The following is a 15,937-nucleotide window of genomic DNA, read 5'->3' on the forward strand; positions in this document are numbered from 1 at the left end:
GTGGAAAAGGGGGATAATATGTCCTCTTTAAATCCTGTCATAAGTGACTAAGCCTGTTGAATGAACCACGCTCTGCTCATAACTGAACTTCATGAATTAACTTGACAGAACATGTGCTGATCTTTAACAGAGGAAGGATTGACAGCTTGTTTAAACACCTCTTAGTGTTCGTGGCATTAAAATGAGAAACTGAGGTTTCCCAGCAAAGATTGATTTCAAAGGTTCCTAAAATGTAAAAGGAAGTTGATAGTAATGTTTCCATTAAGAGAGGGTCAAATCAAACATGGAGTCGACGCACGTTTTCACATGTTTATTCACAGTGTTGAGTAACAAGTTTCACAACCTCAACTATAACTGTATGACAGAATGTGGTATTCACTGAGGTGTGCGTGTGCATGTGTGTGTGTAAGTAACTTCTTTCCAGGAACAGGCAGGTGTCTCTCCTGAAGTGTGTTTTATTTTTATGATATTAACCTTATAATGATCAGCACTCTCAGGCATCTTCGGGGGCGGAGGTTTCTATAGGATGATTATGAGTGTGGGCTCCCTGCTCTTAGACGGAGCGTGTGACTTGGAACTTGCAGAACTTGCAAACAGGTGCATCGTCTGCACTGTTATTATCTCCTCCTACCTTCTTGTGCTCATCCTTGACTCTGTAGACACTGTGTTTGTAGACCCATCCGCCTTGTCAATCTCAGTGTTGGATGAGGTTGTAATAGAAAAAGATGTTGTTATCCTCGTCCTCCAGCTTGTGAGAAATGTTGGCATTGAGTGGTATAGGGATCAAAAGCTTATTGGAGCCATTACCCTAGAAGCTGCTGGCCTGATAGCTGGGATGAAATGCTGCAATGGAATTCATCAAATCTGAATAGATGCAAACACAAACTCACAATCATTCTCCACATTGATTCATATCTGTGATCCGGCTTTGTATTCGCAGCTAACGGTGGGCTCTTTGACATTAACATTAGCTAATGTCTGAGAGGCCTATAGTTGCTTTGAAGTTAACATCAGTTCCTTTCAATTCCTTTAATAGTGACGGGCAATAAAATATGCTTATCTAGTGCCAAGTAGCTGTTACTATGGCAAAACATTAGTTTACTATAGTAACACATGCTATAATACTGGGGATTTGAAAGCATACATTACAGCTACAGTTTCAAAATGTAACACATAAGCTTGTGTATAGACCCTGGTTTATTCTTGTTAGAGTTTAAATCATCCCTTTAATGCTTCCTGCCAAAATAAGAGCTTACCAAAAAAGGGTTTGAACCATAGGGTTTGAACATGAAACATAAAACTCAAAAATCTACTACCAATATTGACTAGCTTCTTACTGGTTTTCCATATTTAATTATCACACACACACAACTTAACACATGTAATGTACTGCTAGCATAATCTAGCAATGCTAGCAATAGTAGTTATAAATAGTTCAAACAAACGGAGACTCTTCCTGCCAAATGTAAAGCTTTTCCTTAATACTATTAATAGATAACCTGAATAAAAAACAGTTATGGTCTTGCCTACCTGATGTCTTCATTTGCCTCATCACGCTGACGTAGTGCCTCACGTGCGCGCAGCTGCAGCAGGAAAGAGGGCATTGCGCTGGACTTTGTCACATATTTCTCAACCTGGTTTTCTTATTTAACTAAATAGCCTGTTGGCTATTTGCTTGGCGGGCCAGACTGAGTAGCTACAAAAAAAAGGAAATTGTGTAATGTGTAAGACAATGTTATAGTGTTTGTAAATGAGGGAGGGAAAAGTCTAACACCTGACAATTGTTCTCACTCCTTACAAAGTAGATTAAAGGTATCCAAGACTCATAAATGTCAGCAAGGACTCACCTTGAATGCTATCTGTGATCCAAGTGAGAGAAACCTCCTCACTTCTCTGTCTGCTTTCAGATTCAGTTCAATGTGCTCTCTGCTTGTATTGTTGGAACGATTTCATAGATTTACGTTGAGAACTTCCTCTTCCATGATGAACTGACTCGCCCTTTCTTTACCTCGATGTTCTGGTAACTCTTGAATACAAGCAGCAGAGAGGTGTTTTGCAGGTGGTTGATGTGTTGTGTTTCAGTGCTCTAGGTTGAAAGTCAAATAAAGGATCGGTATCCATACCAAAGGTTCATGCATATTTTATTCAAGAGTAAAAAAGTGGATCGTCGCATGGGGGCATGCTTACAGTGTTAGTGACTGGGGAGTCAAAACAGAGAGAGAGAAAGAGAGAATGAGAAAAAAGAGAAAGAAAGTAAGAAACCGTGGCACAATGTCTATGGCACAGGGTCTCCCAGGGGGGTTCACCTCTCCCAAAGATGCACAACAAGATCAACCAAAGAGCAAAATAACATGAAGAGCAACCAGCAGAGAGAGAGAGAGAGAGAGAGAGAGAGAGAGCTTAAATATTAAGAATAATGTCCATAATAAATAGAATCATAATAACCATAGAATCATAAATATCATCAAAAGAACGAGAGGAATCATCAAGAATTATGATCAGAGAGAGAGTACACTTGTTTCCTTTAAATTGTGACGGCAACACACCAGCTCTTCTGTTAAAATGTGTCTCGCTGCTTTTTTTGCTTTGAACAGCGCAAATTCTAACCATGCAATCATGCTTTTGGCTGCCTGAACGCCTGTGCCTCTGTATATAGTATGGTCATTCATCAATGCTAGTTTCATTATTGTTTAGCATTGTTCATATTTATCGTTAAAAACAACTTCTGTACATCGACAAATAAGAGAGAGAGAGAGAGAGAGAGAGAGAGAGAGAGAGAGAGAGAGAGAAGAGCGAATGTGGACTGGGCACTCTGATTTGAAGAGTACTGTCATTCTGTACAGCAAGAAACAAAGGTTGTGAAAAAAAATATAAGACAAAATTAATTTAAAAAAAAAAGAAATAAATTAATGTTATGTACAAAATAAATAATTAATTATTCCTCAGTTAATTGATATAAGCCAGAAAAACAAAAAAAGAACAAAAATGTCCTACCATAGTGAAACACAGAGCACAAATATAATCTTCACATTATTATCAAAGAACTTAACTCTGCATGCACTGATGCGATAATATAAATGCTTTACAAAGACCTTCTCTTCCTCCTCGTCCCTGCTGCCATGACAGATGCCTTAACCAGAAGAGCTCGTTTCCTCTCTGATATCATTTCCTTCATTTTTAGGCCAGAGATCCTTGGCCGTCTCTGCTGTACGGTAGCGGCAGCCACACAGGAAGAAAGAAGGACGTAGAAAGAGATTGAATAGAGTATGACTTCACATTTCAACTCGCCCCAGCTCCCTCCCATACATTAAGCATCCTACTTTTCATATACTGCATCTTGCATCATGTGACCATAAGCCTCAGATGTGCAATAAAACCTCTCTATTTTACCTATGTACACACTCAGGCTGGGAGAAACACTTCAAATCAGATCTTGGCCCAGTTTCAAGCTTTTCCCCCCCGAAAGCTAACCGCCCTGGAGCCAGAGGTTTGTTGGGGGGAATCCTTCACCTGACCTCAAGTGGAGGATGGGTATACAGTGTAGTGCTACAAAAGCAAACAAGTATCTTCTGCTAAGAAGAAGGGGGCAGCGAGGGCTCAGATTAGACAGCAGCTGAGATTATCCCCACATCTCCCTTGGCAACAGATAAACCACCATGCCACAGCATACATCAAAAGTTCTCTTGCTGTTGCCCGGCCGATGGCGAGCTCCGCTTGTGTTTGCAAACAAAAACACATTTTCCAATATAACTGCATGGACATTTACATCTTGAAGCATGTGCACGCACACAGGCAGGTATATCCACAACCCTATAAAATCAACCAATCACAAATTTAGTTTCACTTCCTGTTTTGGGATGCAAACAGTAAAAAGAGGCATACATAATACTAAAGTCCAAATCATTATCACCAAATCCACCCCACCCACTTGCAAACACATGACCCCGTCCGGCACGACACACCACCAAAACAGCCACGTCATGCTGATACTGTCAACCCACTGGTGATTCCCAACACAGGTGGTGAACAGCACGAACATGGGAAGGGTTTTTGTTGCTTCCTTCCTGTTTGCTGTGCAGGAACATTGGAGTTGTGGTTCTTTAAATACGGCTTATCAGTTCAGTGAAGAGAGTCAGCCTTTGGTGGGAAAGTCCAGGTACGCTCATGCCTTTACAGAAAGCTGAGGGCAACGGGAGAGGGATAGTTAACTGTGTGTGTGTGTGTGTGTGTGTGTGTGTGTGTGTGTGTGTGTGTGTGTAATTGAATGTGTGTCTTTGTGATGCTGTCTCCAGCCTCAGTGTATGAAATACTGTTTGTGTGTGTGTTCATGTGTGATCCATTTTCATCGGGTATATATGCTTATGTACAGGAACCTATAAATATGGTACCATATCAGAGTTTTAACTGCAGGTATGTGTCTGGGCATCATGGGGGTGCATGTCCATCACTGTATATTGCTGTTGCTGTCGGTCCCATTTGGCTCTCCCATGTTCATGCGACCCATAGACAGGCCCACGCTGTTGACGGCGTCGCGTCGCGGAGGCATCCTCTCGTTGATCCGATCCAGACCTTTGGCCTCTTCGAAGCTGCTGATCCGATGCTGCGGGGAGAAGCCTCTGATGGCTGCAGAGACAGGCAGGCACATCCCACACACACACATGTGCACACACAGACATACACAAACATTCATACATACATGCCCACAGCGTTAATATTTAAGAAGACGTTAAGTAGACTCTTGTGCATACAGACCCCTGTGACACTTGAAGGAAATAATCAGGGTGCCATAGGTGAATGGATCTCTTAAACCTTTTTATTCATTTAAGAAATGAGGAAGGTTACGCGTTACCAAAGCAATTTGACAGGTTTAGTTTGACGCTCAAATGCTTCCATTTGGCTACACCAATGAGGATATTTCAATGCTTTTGACCCTGATTGTTCATCCCTTACAAGAAGGCTGTGCTGGGTTTGTATTTACAAGGTTCTCTCAAATTATGCACATATAATCTATCCAAACACATCAACTACTGTTCATCTGTTGTCTGCATACTGGTCTAGGATTATTTTGTCGCCTTGGCTCACATTAAAAGCTGCAGCCAGTGACATAGTCACTGATCCTAGATCAGTAATCTGAGACAACAGGTACATTAGACTAGGACATTATAGGACACAGAGTATGAAACAAAGCACAACTACACAGAAGCAAACGAACACAAGTTCTAAAAACGAGTTTTTGACAGTTTGTTTGTCACTATTGTTCCTGGAAGTTGCCAATTCCCCACAAAATGTTTTTACCTACAACCGATAGGATGAGGACAAAATTCAGTAGTCATTTTTTCCATTTCGCAGTTCACTTTTATGACTTAAAATGTCCAAGCTGGTCATGTTTTAAGTTAAACAAATGTTTCCTTTTTGTGATAATAAACTTGACTGAACTTTATCTTTGTCAGTGTACACAGTTATTTACATGCTGGAGCACAACACATGTCTCAAATACTCCAATGATATAAAACATGAAGGTTACTTCACTAGTCCCGGCTTGGTGATAAAAGAAGGGTTATCTGAGTTTGAGCTTTAAAATGTTTAAAAGAATAGTTCAGTATTTTGGAAGATAGGCATACATTTTTTGGAGTCATCCATTAACGGAAATAAATAATCCAGGATCTTTGGGAGCTTGATCCAGGCCAGGCATTAAAAACAGGATATGTCCAGTGTCATCAATGCAGTTACAGCCAGGTCCTTTAATAAATGGAAGAGGGTTGATACATGTGCATGGTGCCTCTTTGAAGGGAAAATACTGATAAAAAACAATGGATACCACCAAACGGTTGATTGTAGTTTTAATTAATTTGACTAAACTAAGGAACACCTTTCCAACATGAAGCTTTGAGACGGGCTGTGATGCAGCCTCTGCATGGACAGATGCTCCTGAGTCTGATGACGAGGTCTGTCTGCAGAGAAAGCTTTGACTTTTGAACAACAGCTACTGTCGTATTACTTGTACACACATAGCTACTCACAAATACGCCAATGCGCTACACAGTGGAGTCAAACCCAGTAACAGATAAACGAAACACACGATACCCATAATTTATTTGCTTAAACAAATTATGGACTGCAGTTCAGATAATCGGAGGAAAGCGCTTAAGGTACGAACACAAAAAAGACTACATCTTACAGAGTAATAACTAACCAGTGTACAGAGAATATGATATACTAAACATAAAACAACATGACCTCAATCTGTTCACAAGCACAGAAGAACCTGGAATCCTCGCCCTGGCTTTGGTCAGTCAATCAGACATGACTTGAAATATCAAATAATAAAAGAGCTTCAAATTAGAAAAGCATCCTAAACTTTAGTAACACATATTAGTGTGAAAATATTACAAACTCAAGGTAACCTTGCTTCTTATATATAATTATAAAATGTCATATCCAGGTCAAGAAAAGGCTCAAGAGTCATTAAAAGACTCGGAGTAAGCAGAGGACTGAGATCACATCCCCTGGCTGACGTTCAGAGGTGTCCTGGCCATTTAATGAAGAAGGCCTCATGCATTTTTAAGGCTGTAGGTAAATGTAGTTTTCCTGCATGAATTAGACTTTTTTTTTTTCAACACAGGTGACTCCTGTTCTGCTGTAGCTTGTGGAGGAACAGATTGATTACATGTTCATCTTCTTGAAAACTACAGCAAAGACTGTATGAAAAACGAAGAAAGACTGTAACTCACTGCAGACTAGAACAAGTCTGAGTGACCCTGCCAACCTTCACACCCACTCCCACCCACACCACAGCCCAGCTCTTCTTCTAATGTGTGTGTGTGTGTGTGTGTGTGTGTGTGTGTATGTGAGAGTGTGTGTTCATGTATGAAGGGATGGTGTTATATTTTTTTGTTTCCCCAAGAGAAAGAAACAGAAAGGTGTGTGCATGTTGTAATGTGGTGGTTGCAGCAGCGTGCATTAGTCTTAGGATTCGTTGTTATCATGGGTAAAAAAAATCTATGACTTTATGAGCATGGGTGGCTGAGAGTGCAGCCATGCCAAACACACACCAACGCACATACACTCACACACACACACACACACACACACACACACACACACACACACATTCAGTGAAATGATTGTGATTTTACCTTCAGCGTCCTTAACTGTCTCGATGGCTTCAATGGCCTCAATGGTAGCTGAAGGATGGGCAAAGAGAAGTGAAGAAGAGAGAGAACGCAGGACAGGAAGAGAGAGAAGAGGACGGACTCCAGAAGAGGAGTGAAGTACAAAGAGAGGAGGAGATTAAGAAGAAAGCAGTGAAGGCTGAAACATGCTCTTGTGCAGTTGCTTGTCTGGGCTTATGGGTGACCACACACAGAAAGGAGACTGGTCCCAGAAAAATAAAGCCAATATTTGGCCTGATACAAATCCCAACAAAAAAACAAAAACAATTTAGCCTCCAAGCAGATCAGAAATGAATGTGCAGTGAAAGTATCAAAAGGGTGATAATGGTAGCTCACAGGCTTTGATGCATGTAAACCTGAAACACCGAGATTCAAGTCCAGCTCCAGTTGAACCCGTCTTTGTCCCCCAACATTCTCTCTCAAGTTAACTCTTTGAAAATGTCCTTATTTTACATAATTTATAAAAGAAAATACATTAAAACATTAAGATTAACCTGTGAGTGGTAACGTGGGACGCTACACTTAGAGGCATGTTTCAGGCTTAAGTTATGTGATGGCCCTCAGAGCAGCACTGTGGGGCCATGGCAGGTTCGCAGGGCACCTAGCGGAAGCAGTAGCATTAGTTCACACACACTTTGTGTGTTCTCTTACAACGCCCTTTAGTTTCTTTGTCTCTCTTTACCTCTCGTTCACTCTCTCTCTCTCTCTCTCTCACATGCACACGCACGCACGCACGCACGCACGCACGCACGCACACACACACACACACACACACACACACGCACACACACATAAAACCAGCAGGCTGTTAGTATCCTCAGCACCTTTGAGGTGAGGTGGTTCAGTGAGGTAGAGGGATGACAAGAGAACAACAATAGAGGAGAGAAGGAAAGAGGGCAGAGAGGAACCAGAGGATGTTCCGCATGTACTTGTGTTTTTTTATTTCTGTATTTGAATGTGTGTCCAGGATTAGGTTTAAGAGTATATATCTGTGTGTGAGTGAAACACTCACCGCTCTGCAAGGTCTGTTTACCCCCAGACAGCACTCCACTTGGCAGCATTCCTGTTGGGGTCAGTCCCTTAAGGGTCAACACATTCTCACTCTCCTCCCTGAGGGACAAACAGAGCAGGTGATAAAACGAGAAATACACATGTTACCTGACTGTACACCTGTAAACACACACATGCTTGTTGTTTTAATAATGATGCTTAAATGCTGATAAAAATAAAAAATATTACATGCTTGCTTTATTATAGATTTATTTTGGGGCATTTTGTGCTTTCACTGTAGAGACAGGTCAGTGTCAGTGAATAGAGTCGAAAACCAGGGAAAGGAGCCACAGGTCAGACTCAAACCCAGGCTGCCCGCTTGGAGCACTATTCAGTCTGGCATTATTATTAGGTATTCTACAAACTAGTGTTGAAGTCATTAGGTGATTTAAAAGTAGTTGCAATTCTTAATGAATGTATGTTTCATAAAGAATTGCAACTTAAACTATCAGTTGCAAAAAAAGATATCTTTATTTATTTGCGTCCATTGAATTGAGGGTGCAGACATTTGAAATGAGGGTGCAATGCCACCTTTTGCACCCTTGTAGATCCGGGCCTGTGCAGAGATACAACAGCATAGACAGGAAGATGAGTAATGCTCCTGAAACGATAACATATCAAATATGCTGCTATATGTCAAAGTGGTGGACTGGCAGTCTGGTCTTGGTCTTGACTCTGTCTCAATCAGTCGAAGGTCTTGACTACGAAACTACTGCATACAAAGAAACTGTCTGTACAACCAGAACTCAACCCACCGTAACACAGAGAACATTTTAGCCATCTTTCCAATGGCTCGAATCTTGTTCTTGATCACCTCTTTCCTCGCTGCTGCTGCGCTGGCTGTAAACGAGCCAAACACAAACTATGAGAATTCTTCTGTTGTGATCTTTGAAAAAAATAGTTTCTGTTTATGTTCACAAAAAGTGACACACATTCAAATCAGATCAGTGTTTTTTATTTTTTTTTATTTACCGTCGTAGATCTCCTCTCCATCGTTCATGAGTTCATCGTCAGAGCAGATACTGAGGACGTTGACCAGCATCTCAGTCACTGCAGGAGAAAACACACACACACACACACACACACACACACACACACTTGAATTTGTTTTGTTTTGTTGTTTACCAGGAAGTCCCTATCTTTAACAAAAGACACCTGGCCAAGGTAAAACTTTACTAAATACAAATCCTGGTACAAAAACATGTTTTCACAGGGAGTGAAGATTGTTGCTGTGCAGAATTAAACACTTGTGCAGTGAATACATAGATTCAGTAATAAACATACTTGGCTGTGTCAGCAATTATTTCATTATATTGTTTAAATAAATATAAAGTTTAATTATGTAGTGTCAGAGAAACAGATTCAGCCGGTACAGACGTGATAGTAGATCTAGAGTTCAAGACTGTTACATTTGTCCCTCATCACTGGAAGTTGCAGTTCTACTTTATATTAGATGTGTACCTTATGTGAACTTATGTACAGCTAACTTTAAATCTTTTTTTGACTCATCTGCTACCTAACACAAAACCAGAGTTTATGACGAGCATTATCTCGAGTCCGAGAGCTAGTAAGAGAACTCCTTTAATTTTAAAAACTGAAGGTAAACTGTCCATATAATGTTGATTTTAACATACTGTCGGCAGAAATGTATTAAAAAAATAAAGGTGAGTGTATTTCGTACCCTTTTCTCCCACAAAAGGCAACGACCATGTGAAGACATCCATGAAGTTAGGCAGCCAATAGGGATGAGGAGAGCAGTTGAACTGGCGGATGTTCATCACATTGTTCTCATACTTAAGCACAGCCGCTGAACACACACACACACAAACACACACAAAAACACACACACACACACATTATTTATTCAACTTTTTTGACCATATATTTGATATAACTTGTGTGTTATGCTATTGATGCATTTTTGCAAACCTTTGTTGTTGTAGACATCCAGGTAGTTTGGAGCAGAGAAGATTGTGATGAGCGAGGGAAACCCTGTAGTCTGACTCTTCCTGTACATACGATACCTGAGGACAGACAAAACGCCCCGGTTACAGATTCTCAAAATAAGCAAAATAAATGAATAAAACATATCGTGAATAAGAAAATGAAGGTGTGCAACAGAGGTCTTGAACTCAGACATGCTTTTAAAAGCCAAATAAGGGATGAATGTGTGTGGGAAGAATCAAATGGAAATGCAAGGATGCCACTAAGCTAGGAAGTGAAAGCACTGTGTTGCAGTAAAGCATCCAGAAATGTTTTAATGATTTTAAAACCTGGATTTAGTGAGTGACTCAGTCACAATCATCAAATAATATAGATTCAAAGAACCACCTGAAATATGACTTCAATTAACAAAAGCAAAAGCATACATGTTGTATGTGTTGTCATGAACAAAGCACAACATCAGCCTTAACTAGCCCAGTGTATCTTCTTAAACATAACACCTCATCAGTGATAAAGAGTTTTGCTTTTTAATTAAAAAAACTCATGTAATGTACGTGTCTGCACTAATTTCGCATCGGCTCTCGTATATTTCAAGTACAATTGGTCTGAAAGTGCAAACAGACTCGATGGTCCATATAAAGATCTGAATAAACAGACCAAAACTGATTAGCATTGCCTCCATCTTGACATATATACATGGAGACTGACATTGTTGGGAATGTTTATTGATGTAATCGATTTATTGACTTAGAGCAATACAACAACTAATGCACTGAAGAGATGAAATTTTAATGTAGCAAAGAAAAAATGTGCATTAGAGGAAATAGCATAAGTCAAATTCCTTGTATGTGTAAATGTACTTTAAACAATTCTGATTCAGATTTTTCTAATGAAATGTGTAAGTACATTTGCACACAAGGGCATTTTTGTTCACTCCCATGGAATTTTTCTTACTTATTTGTCTTTCTTGCAATTTGTCCATGTCTGTTCATGGTTTGTACCCTGTTCCTGTACCACCAAGTTAACTGTTACAACAACCACAATTTGTTTTGTACCCTTTTTTTATTTTTAAGGTTTAATTTTTGGGCTTGTAATGCATTAAAAGATAGATGTGACAGTGGATAGAGTCAGAAATCAGGGAGAGAGAGAGAGTGGGGAATGACATGTGGGAAAGGATCATGCGCATTAACCACTATGAGCACCCTGTTTTATAACTTTTTATTCTCAGATGTAATCCGGCATCCCTTTCTCTTGTGCAACGCATTGTTGGACAACACATTTTCAATTCTTGTGACTTGATTATGTCATTGTTTCTTTTGTTATTGTCTGAACACAATACATCCTTCTTAACCTGCTCAGACCTTATTCACTGTTGTTGAATGTGCAATGTCCTAAAATGTTTTTACTTCTATCTGTTTATTCGGTTCAATTCACAAAAAATAAAAGCTACTAAAATAGTTATTTCTTTTGAGCAGCCCTTGTGCACTTGGGCTGCTCAACAAAGGTACATGGGTCATGACACAGACGACTCGTAGCTGTATGGTGGGCAAAACACTGAGATTGTTTTCACCCAGCTGATCAAACAGGAGCAGCAACAGGAGGGATGCCTTAATGACTGCATTATGTTAGGAGTATTTCACTATGGATAACAGATGCCAGCAATGGATTTGTGAGTCAGACAATTGTGGCTTGTTCCTACTATCAGATTTAGACTACTATTGTATGGCTCTTTGCCTTGGCAATCTGTTTTGGGAGATGAGGTAGTTAAGCTGAATTTTCTTCGAGCCTTCTGTTCTCTCCGTGAGTCTCATTCACTCATAAATGTGTAGACATGTTCTTATTCTGCGCCTAAAATAAGTGCATACGCAAAATTACACTCAGATTTCTGACATGTACGCACCGGCCAATTTTGCTCCCACCACCTTTTATCTGTTAGTGAATCAGGACCGCATCCTGCAATCAGTATACTACCACACCCCCATCTCTCATCAGGACATCCGATTGGTGTATCAGGATTAGAGCGGTGAGGTGGAGACAAGTAGAAGTTGCAATCATTTATGTAGCCTGTATGCCCTTAAATAGACGGTAATTAATCATTTGGTTTTGACAATATATGCTCGTTTTCATGGCACTATGGGTGGGAGGGGACGACGATTTAAGGTTCAAACTGTTACATTTTAATGTGTACATTGTCATATGTCGATTTTAAACTAAGTCTTAAATTTAAGATGAAACATTTTCAGTAAAATAAGGATGAAAAAGCGACAATTACATGGTTATTTAATACACTAGTAAATTAGTTGTAATTCCTTTTCTCCATTAAATGTTTTTTTTTTGCTGAAAGTAATTTTAAGATGTTGTGCATGAAGTTAAAAGGGTGTCTGTTTACATTTTCTGAGAAAGCTCAAATCATTTGTGCGTACTCTGAGGAAGTGCTAACTTTGTTCGCAGAGTAAGAACAAATTCAAGTAAGAACATATTGATAAATCCAGATTTGTGTGTTGTGTAACCCCTTTAATTTGCTAATTCCCTGACAAAGACAAATAAGAGCTCAGACCATGAAATGTCAAGGTAAAGCATTTCATTAAATGGTGCTCTCGTTTAGTTGAGAGACACACTGAGCAGTCAGCTTACCCAGCATCCTGTGCTTCGTGCGCTCTGATGACTGACAGCAGGTTGTTGGTCTGTAGGAACTCGCACACTGCTGGGTAACTGGAGAAGGAAAGCCAAGAAAGAGTGAGAGCTATTAGTATATCTTAGGCTTGTCAATGAAAAAAAACATCTAGGTAAGAGACATTAAAAAGAAACAGTAAACACCACTTTTAATAGAAAACTACATTACATCAAGACTTGCCAACCAAAAAACCAATGGAAGCAGTTAGTATGATGTCTAGCAGTGGGAGATGAGTGGGCCTCTAATGCCATGCCTGACTCCAACCAGCAGGGGGCATCAGTGAACACAACGCAGACATGAGCCAGACCTACTGGACTGTACGTCCTCCTCAGCACACAGTAGTCGGTCATTGATGCTGTGTCTGCTACAAAGAAAACCCCTCTGTTTGCCATAGACGACAGGCCATAACAACTCCTCTGTGTGAACAGCTCAGCCGAGCCTGTGCAGAAGCCCCCCTCTGCTTTGAAACACCAGCTACTTGTCCTAAAATTTCTCCAGTTTTACTACATTATTTCCATCTTTCATCTCCCACCACTCAATCAAAGCTATTGCCACCCTCCTCCCATGTTGCTCTCCCTCTTTCTCTCACTGTATCTTAATATCACTCCATATCTGGCAGGAGTAGCCAGTCGTCATGGCAACAGAACTGTGCAGTCTCCCTGGGGATTGTGGGATATCGTTTCATGCTGAAACAGAACTCTGTGTATGTGTTTGTGAATGTGCCTTGTTTATGTGTTTCCTAGTACACTGAATAAGTGTGGATGTGAATGTGTGTGTGCGTGTGCATGTGTGCGTGTGTGTGTGTGTGTGTGTGTACACTTCCCACTAGCTCTTGAACAAATCCCAATGATTGTAACTGGATCCTGAATGTAGTATAAAGAATCTCTTCTGCTTACTCCTCTCCCCCAGCATCCCAGTCCAATAGCCTGAAGTCCACCTAACATTCATTTCATTCTTGTATCTCTGTAACACCAGGTGATCAAAGGAGCCCAGATCAAATCACACAAGCCCACAACACAACACTGACAGGACTAGATAGAGGTCGGCCCTATTTATAACCTTATATTTGTCAACTGCCAATTTTGAAGAATATTGTTCCTACTGCATCATTGAACTCTGATAAATAACTTAATTGCTTTTTTGCACATCAGTTAAGGTCATATCTCTGAGCATCATAAGCAGAGTAATATACACATGTCACCATCTTCACTCACATACACCTTGATTTTCAAAATAAAATATCAGCTTATGTGATATTTATTTTTGCTCAGTCAGCAGCTCAAACCCGGCGAGTGGTAATCCCCCCCTCTACCTGTAGAAATAGGAGCAGCCTCTGACTGTGTTATGGCCAAAGTACTCCTGGGTCTTCTCATTGCCAAAGTCTTCCAGGGGGTCAGCCCACAGCAGGTCACACATGGGCCCAAACGCTGGGGGCTCCTTAAACCGGTCCAACTAGGACAGACAATGAAAAGAGACACACACACAAAAACACAACATAATATAAGATTACCCAAACAGTCTCATATAGTTATTTATACTAAGAACCCCAAAACATCCCAAAACATGAGACACACAACATTTTAAAAGTCATTATGCACCATACACAAAATAATATAATGTTTAGCACACACTGGATAAATAATACAAAAGCATAATGTAACACACACACACACACACACACACACACACACACACACACACACACACACACACACACACACACACACACACACACTCTGTCAGATCAGAGCATCTCCATGGCAACCCTTACCACACAGGAGGGAGAAGATGTCACACCAGCAGATTCACCATGGAAACAGTGCCATTAGATGAGGAAGTGTGTGTATCCTCATGTCTTGTGTTCATGAGTGTTCCTTTGTATTCTGTTTTATTGTGAACTGTATACATGGGTAATGTGTGTGGATCTCTATTACTGGTATTCTGCATTCACTGGTTTATTGTGGATTCTCTTTATTTCCAGAACATGAGGGTGTTAAACAATAATTATGTGTAAGGTGTTTGGTATTTTCAGTGCTGAGAAGAGGTGTGTTAACATGTTGGGTTAACCTTATATTTTTTACATTAAGAATATACCTGTGATAAATGTTGTATATATGTCATGAGTTTCTGGTTTAGTTTTGTCTGGTTGTTTATTTCAGTGTTTAGATTTCATTTCCTGTTTTATTTTGACATCCATCCTGGTATTCTTGTATTTTTTGTTCCCTTGTGTTGCTTTCATCCCTCTGTGTGTCTCACTGTTCATATTCCTAGGTTAAGCTGTTTTATTTTGTCACCTTTACACTTGTGTTTCTCTGTTTCCTGTTCATAAACCTGAGTTTAGTTTTCAGTGTTTCCACATCATGTTAAATCTAGCTAGTTATGTTGTTTCCTTAAGGTGAGCTGGGCCTTTTTGGCTGATGTGGCTGAATTCACTCCTGCACTATTTTGTTAAGTAAAATATCAAATAAATTCTGATTGGTTCCTTGAACTGGATAATCTTTATTTTACTGTTCAGTAAAGTAATTTGTTGTCACTTTGAAGCTAATGGAGGAAAAACAATCAAACTAGCACAGCTCTCTTTTTTAAGCTCTTTAATGAACAGTGCTCAAAAGGCGAGCAGGAGGCAATATATTGCCAGAAGGTGGTGACTGCATGAGATTCCTAAAAAGAACTGAATGTGACCTGATGGTTGTGGCTTTGCAAGACTTAAGAGCGCACACTTTGGCTAGCTCCATGACTGTCACTGCAAAGCTTTTCTCATCAACCACATATTTTCCAGGGAGCTCCTGAGTTCTTGTCTCGTAGGTTCCTTTGGATCAACATGTTTGTCCCTATCCTTCTTCCTGCATCTTTACTTTATCCCATTCTTCGAGCCTGACACAGTCTGCTTTTGCCCAAGATTTCTGTCTCTTAAAAGGAACTTTTTTCTTGCCACTGTAATATTTGCTAAATGTTGCTAATTACTCATGATGGTGTCAGTGAGTAAGGTCTTTTACCTGCTCTTTTGAAAAGTGTCTTTAGATAACATTTGTTATGAATTGGCGCTTTACAAATAAAGCTCAATTGATTGATTGCTTTTTTTCACTGTTTAACCAAA

General features: G+C 40.1%; 1 protein-coding gene across 3 annotated transcripts in view; it reads right to left on the bottom strand.

Moving 5' to 3' along the window:
• Positions 1-2,124: 2,124 nt before the first annotated feature.
• ppp3cb (protein phosphatase 3, catalytic subunit, beta isozyme) overlaps positions 2,125-15,937 on the bottom strand; it is a 42,089-nt gene continuing 28,276 nt past the window's right edge. For 2 of the 3 annotated variants that reach the window (XM_020629679.3, XM_020629680.2), the window contains exons 6-14: positions 14,153-14,292; positions 12,801-12,878; positions 10,152-10,246; positions 9,904-10,029; positions 9,195-9,272; positions 8,978-9,062; positions 8,185-8,282; positions 7,137-7,184; positions 2,125-4,623 (exon numbers count right to left, since the gene is read on the bottom strand). In XM_020629679.3, the coding sequence (XP_020485335.1) occupies positions 4,445-4,623; positions 7,137-7,184; positions 8,185-8,282; positions 8,978-9,062; positions 9,195-9,272; positions 9,904-10,029; positions 10,152-10,246; positions 12,801-12,878; positions 14,153-14,292 (927 nt within the window). In that variant the 3' untranslated portion in view covers positions 2,125-4,444. The remainder of the gene's footprint in view (positions 4,624-7,136; positions 7,185-8,184; positions 8,283-8,977; positions 9,063-9,194; positions 9,273-9,903; positions 10,030-10,151; positions 10,247-12,800; positions 12,879-14,152; positions 14,293-15,937) is intronic. The other variant, XM_020629681.2, reaches the window with a different exon arrangement.

The sequence above is a fragment of the Labrus bergylta genome, chromosome 9, assembly GCF_963930695.1.
Source record: "Labrus bergylta chromosome 9, fLabBer1.1, whole genome shotgun sequence".
Taxonomy (NCBI): domain Eukaryota; kingdom Metazoa; phylum Chordata; class Actinopteri; order Labriformes; family Labridae; genus Labrus; species Labrus bergylta.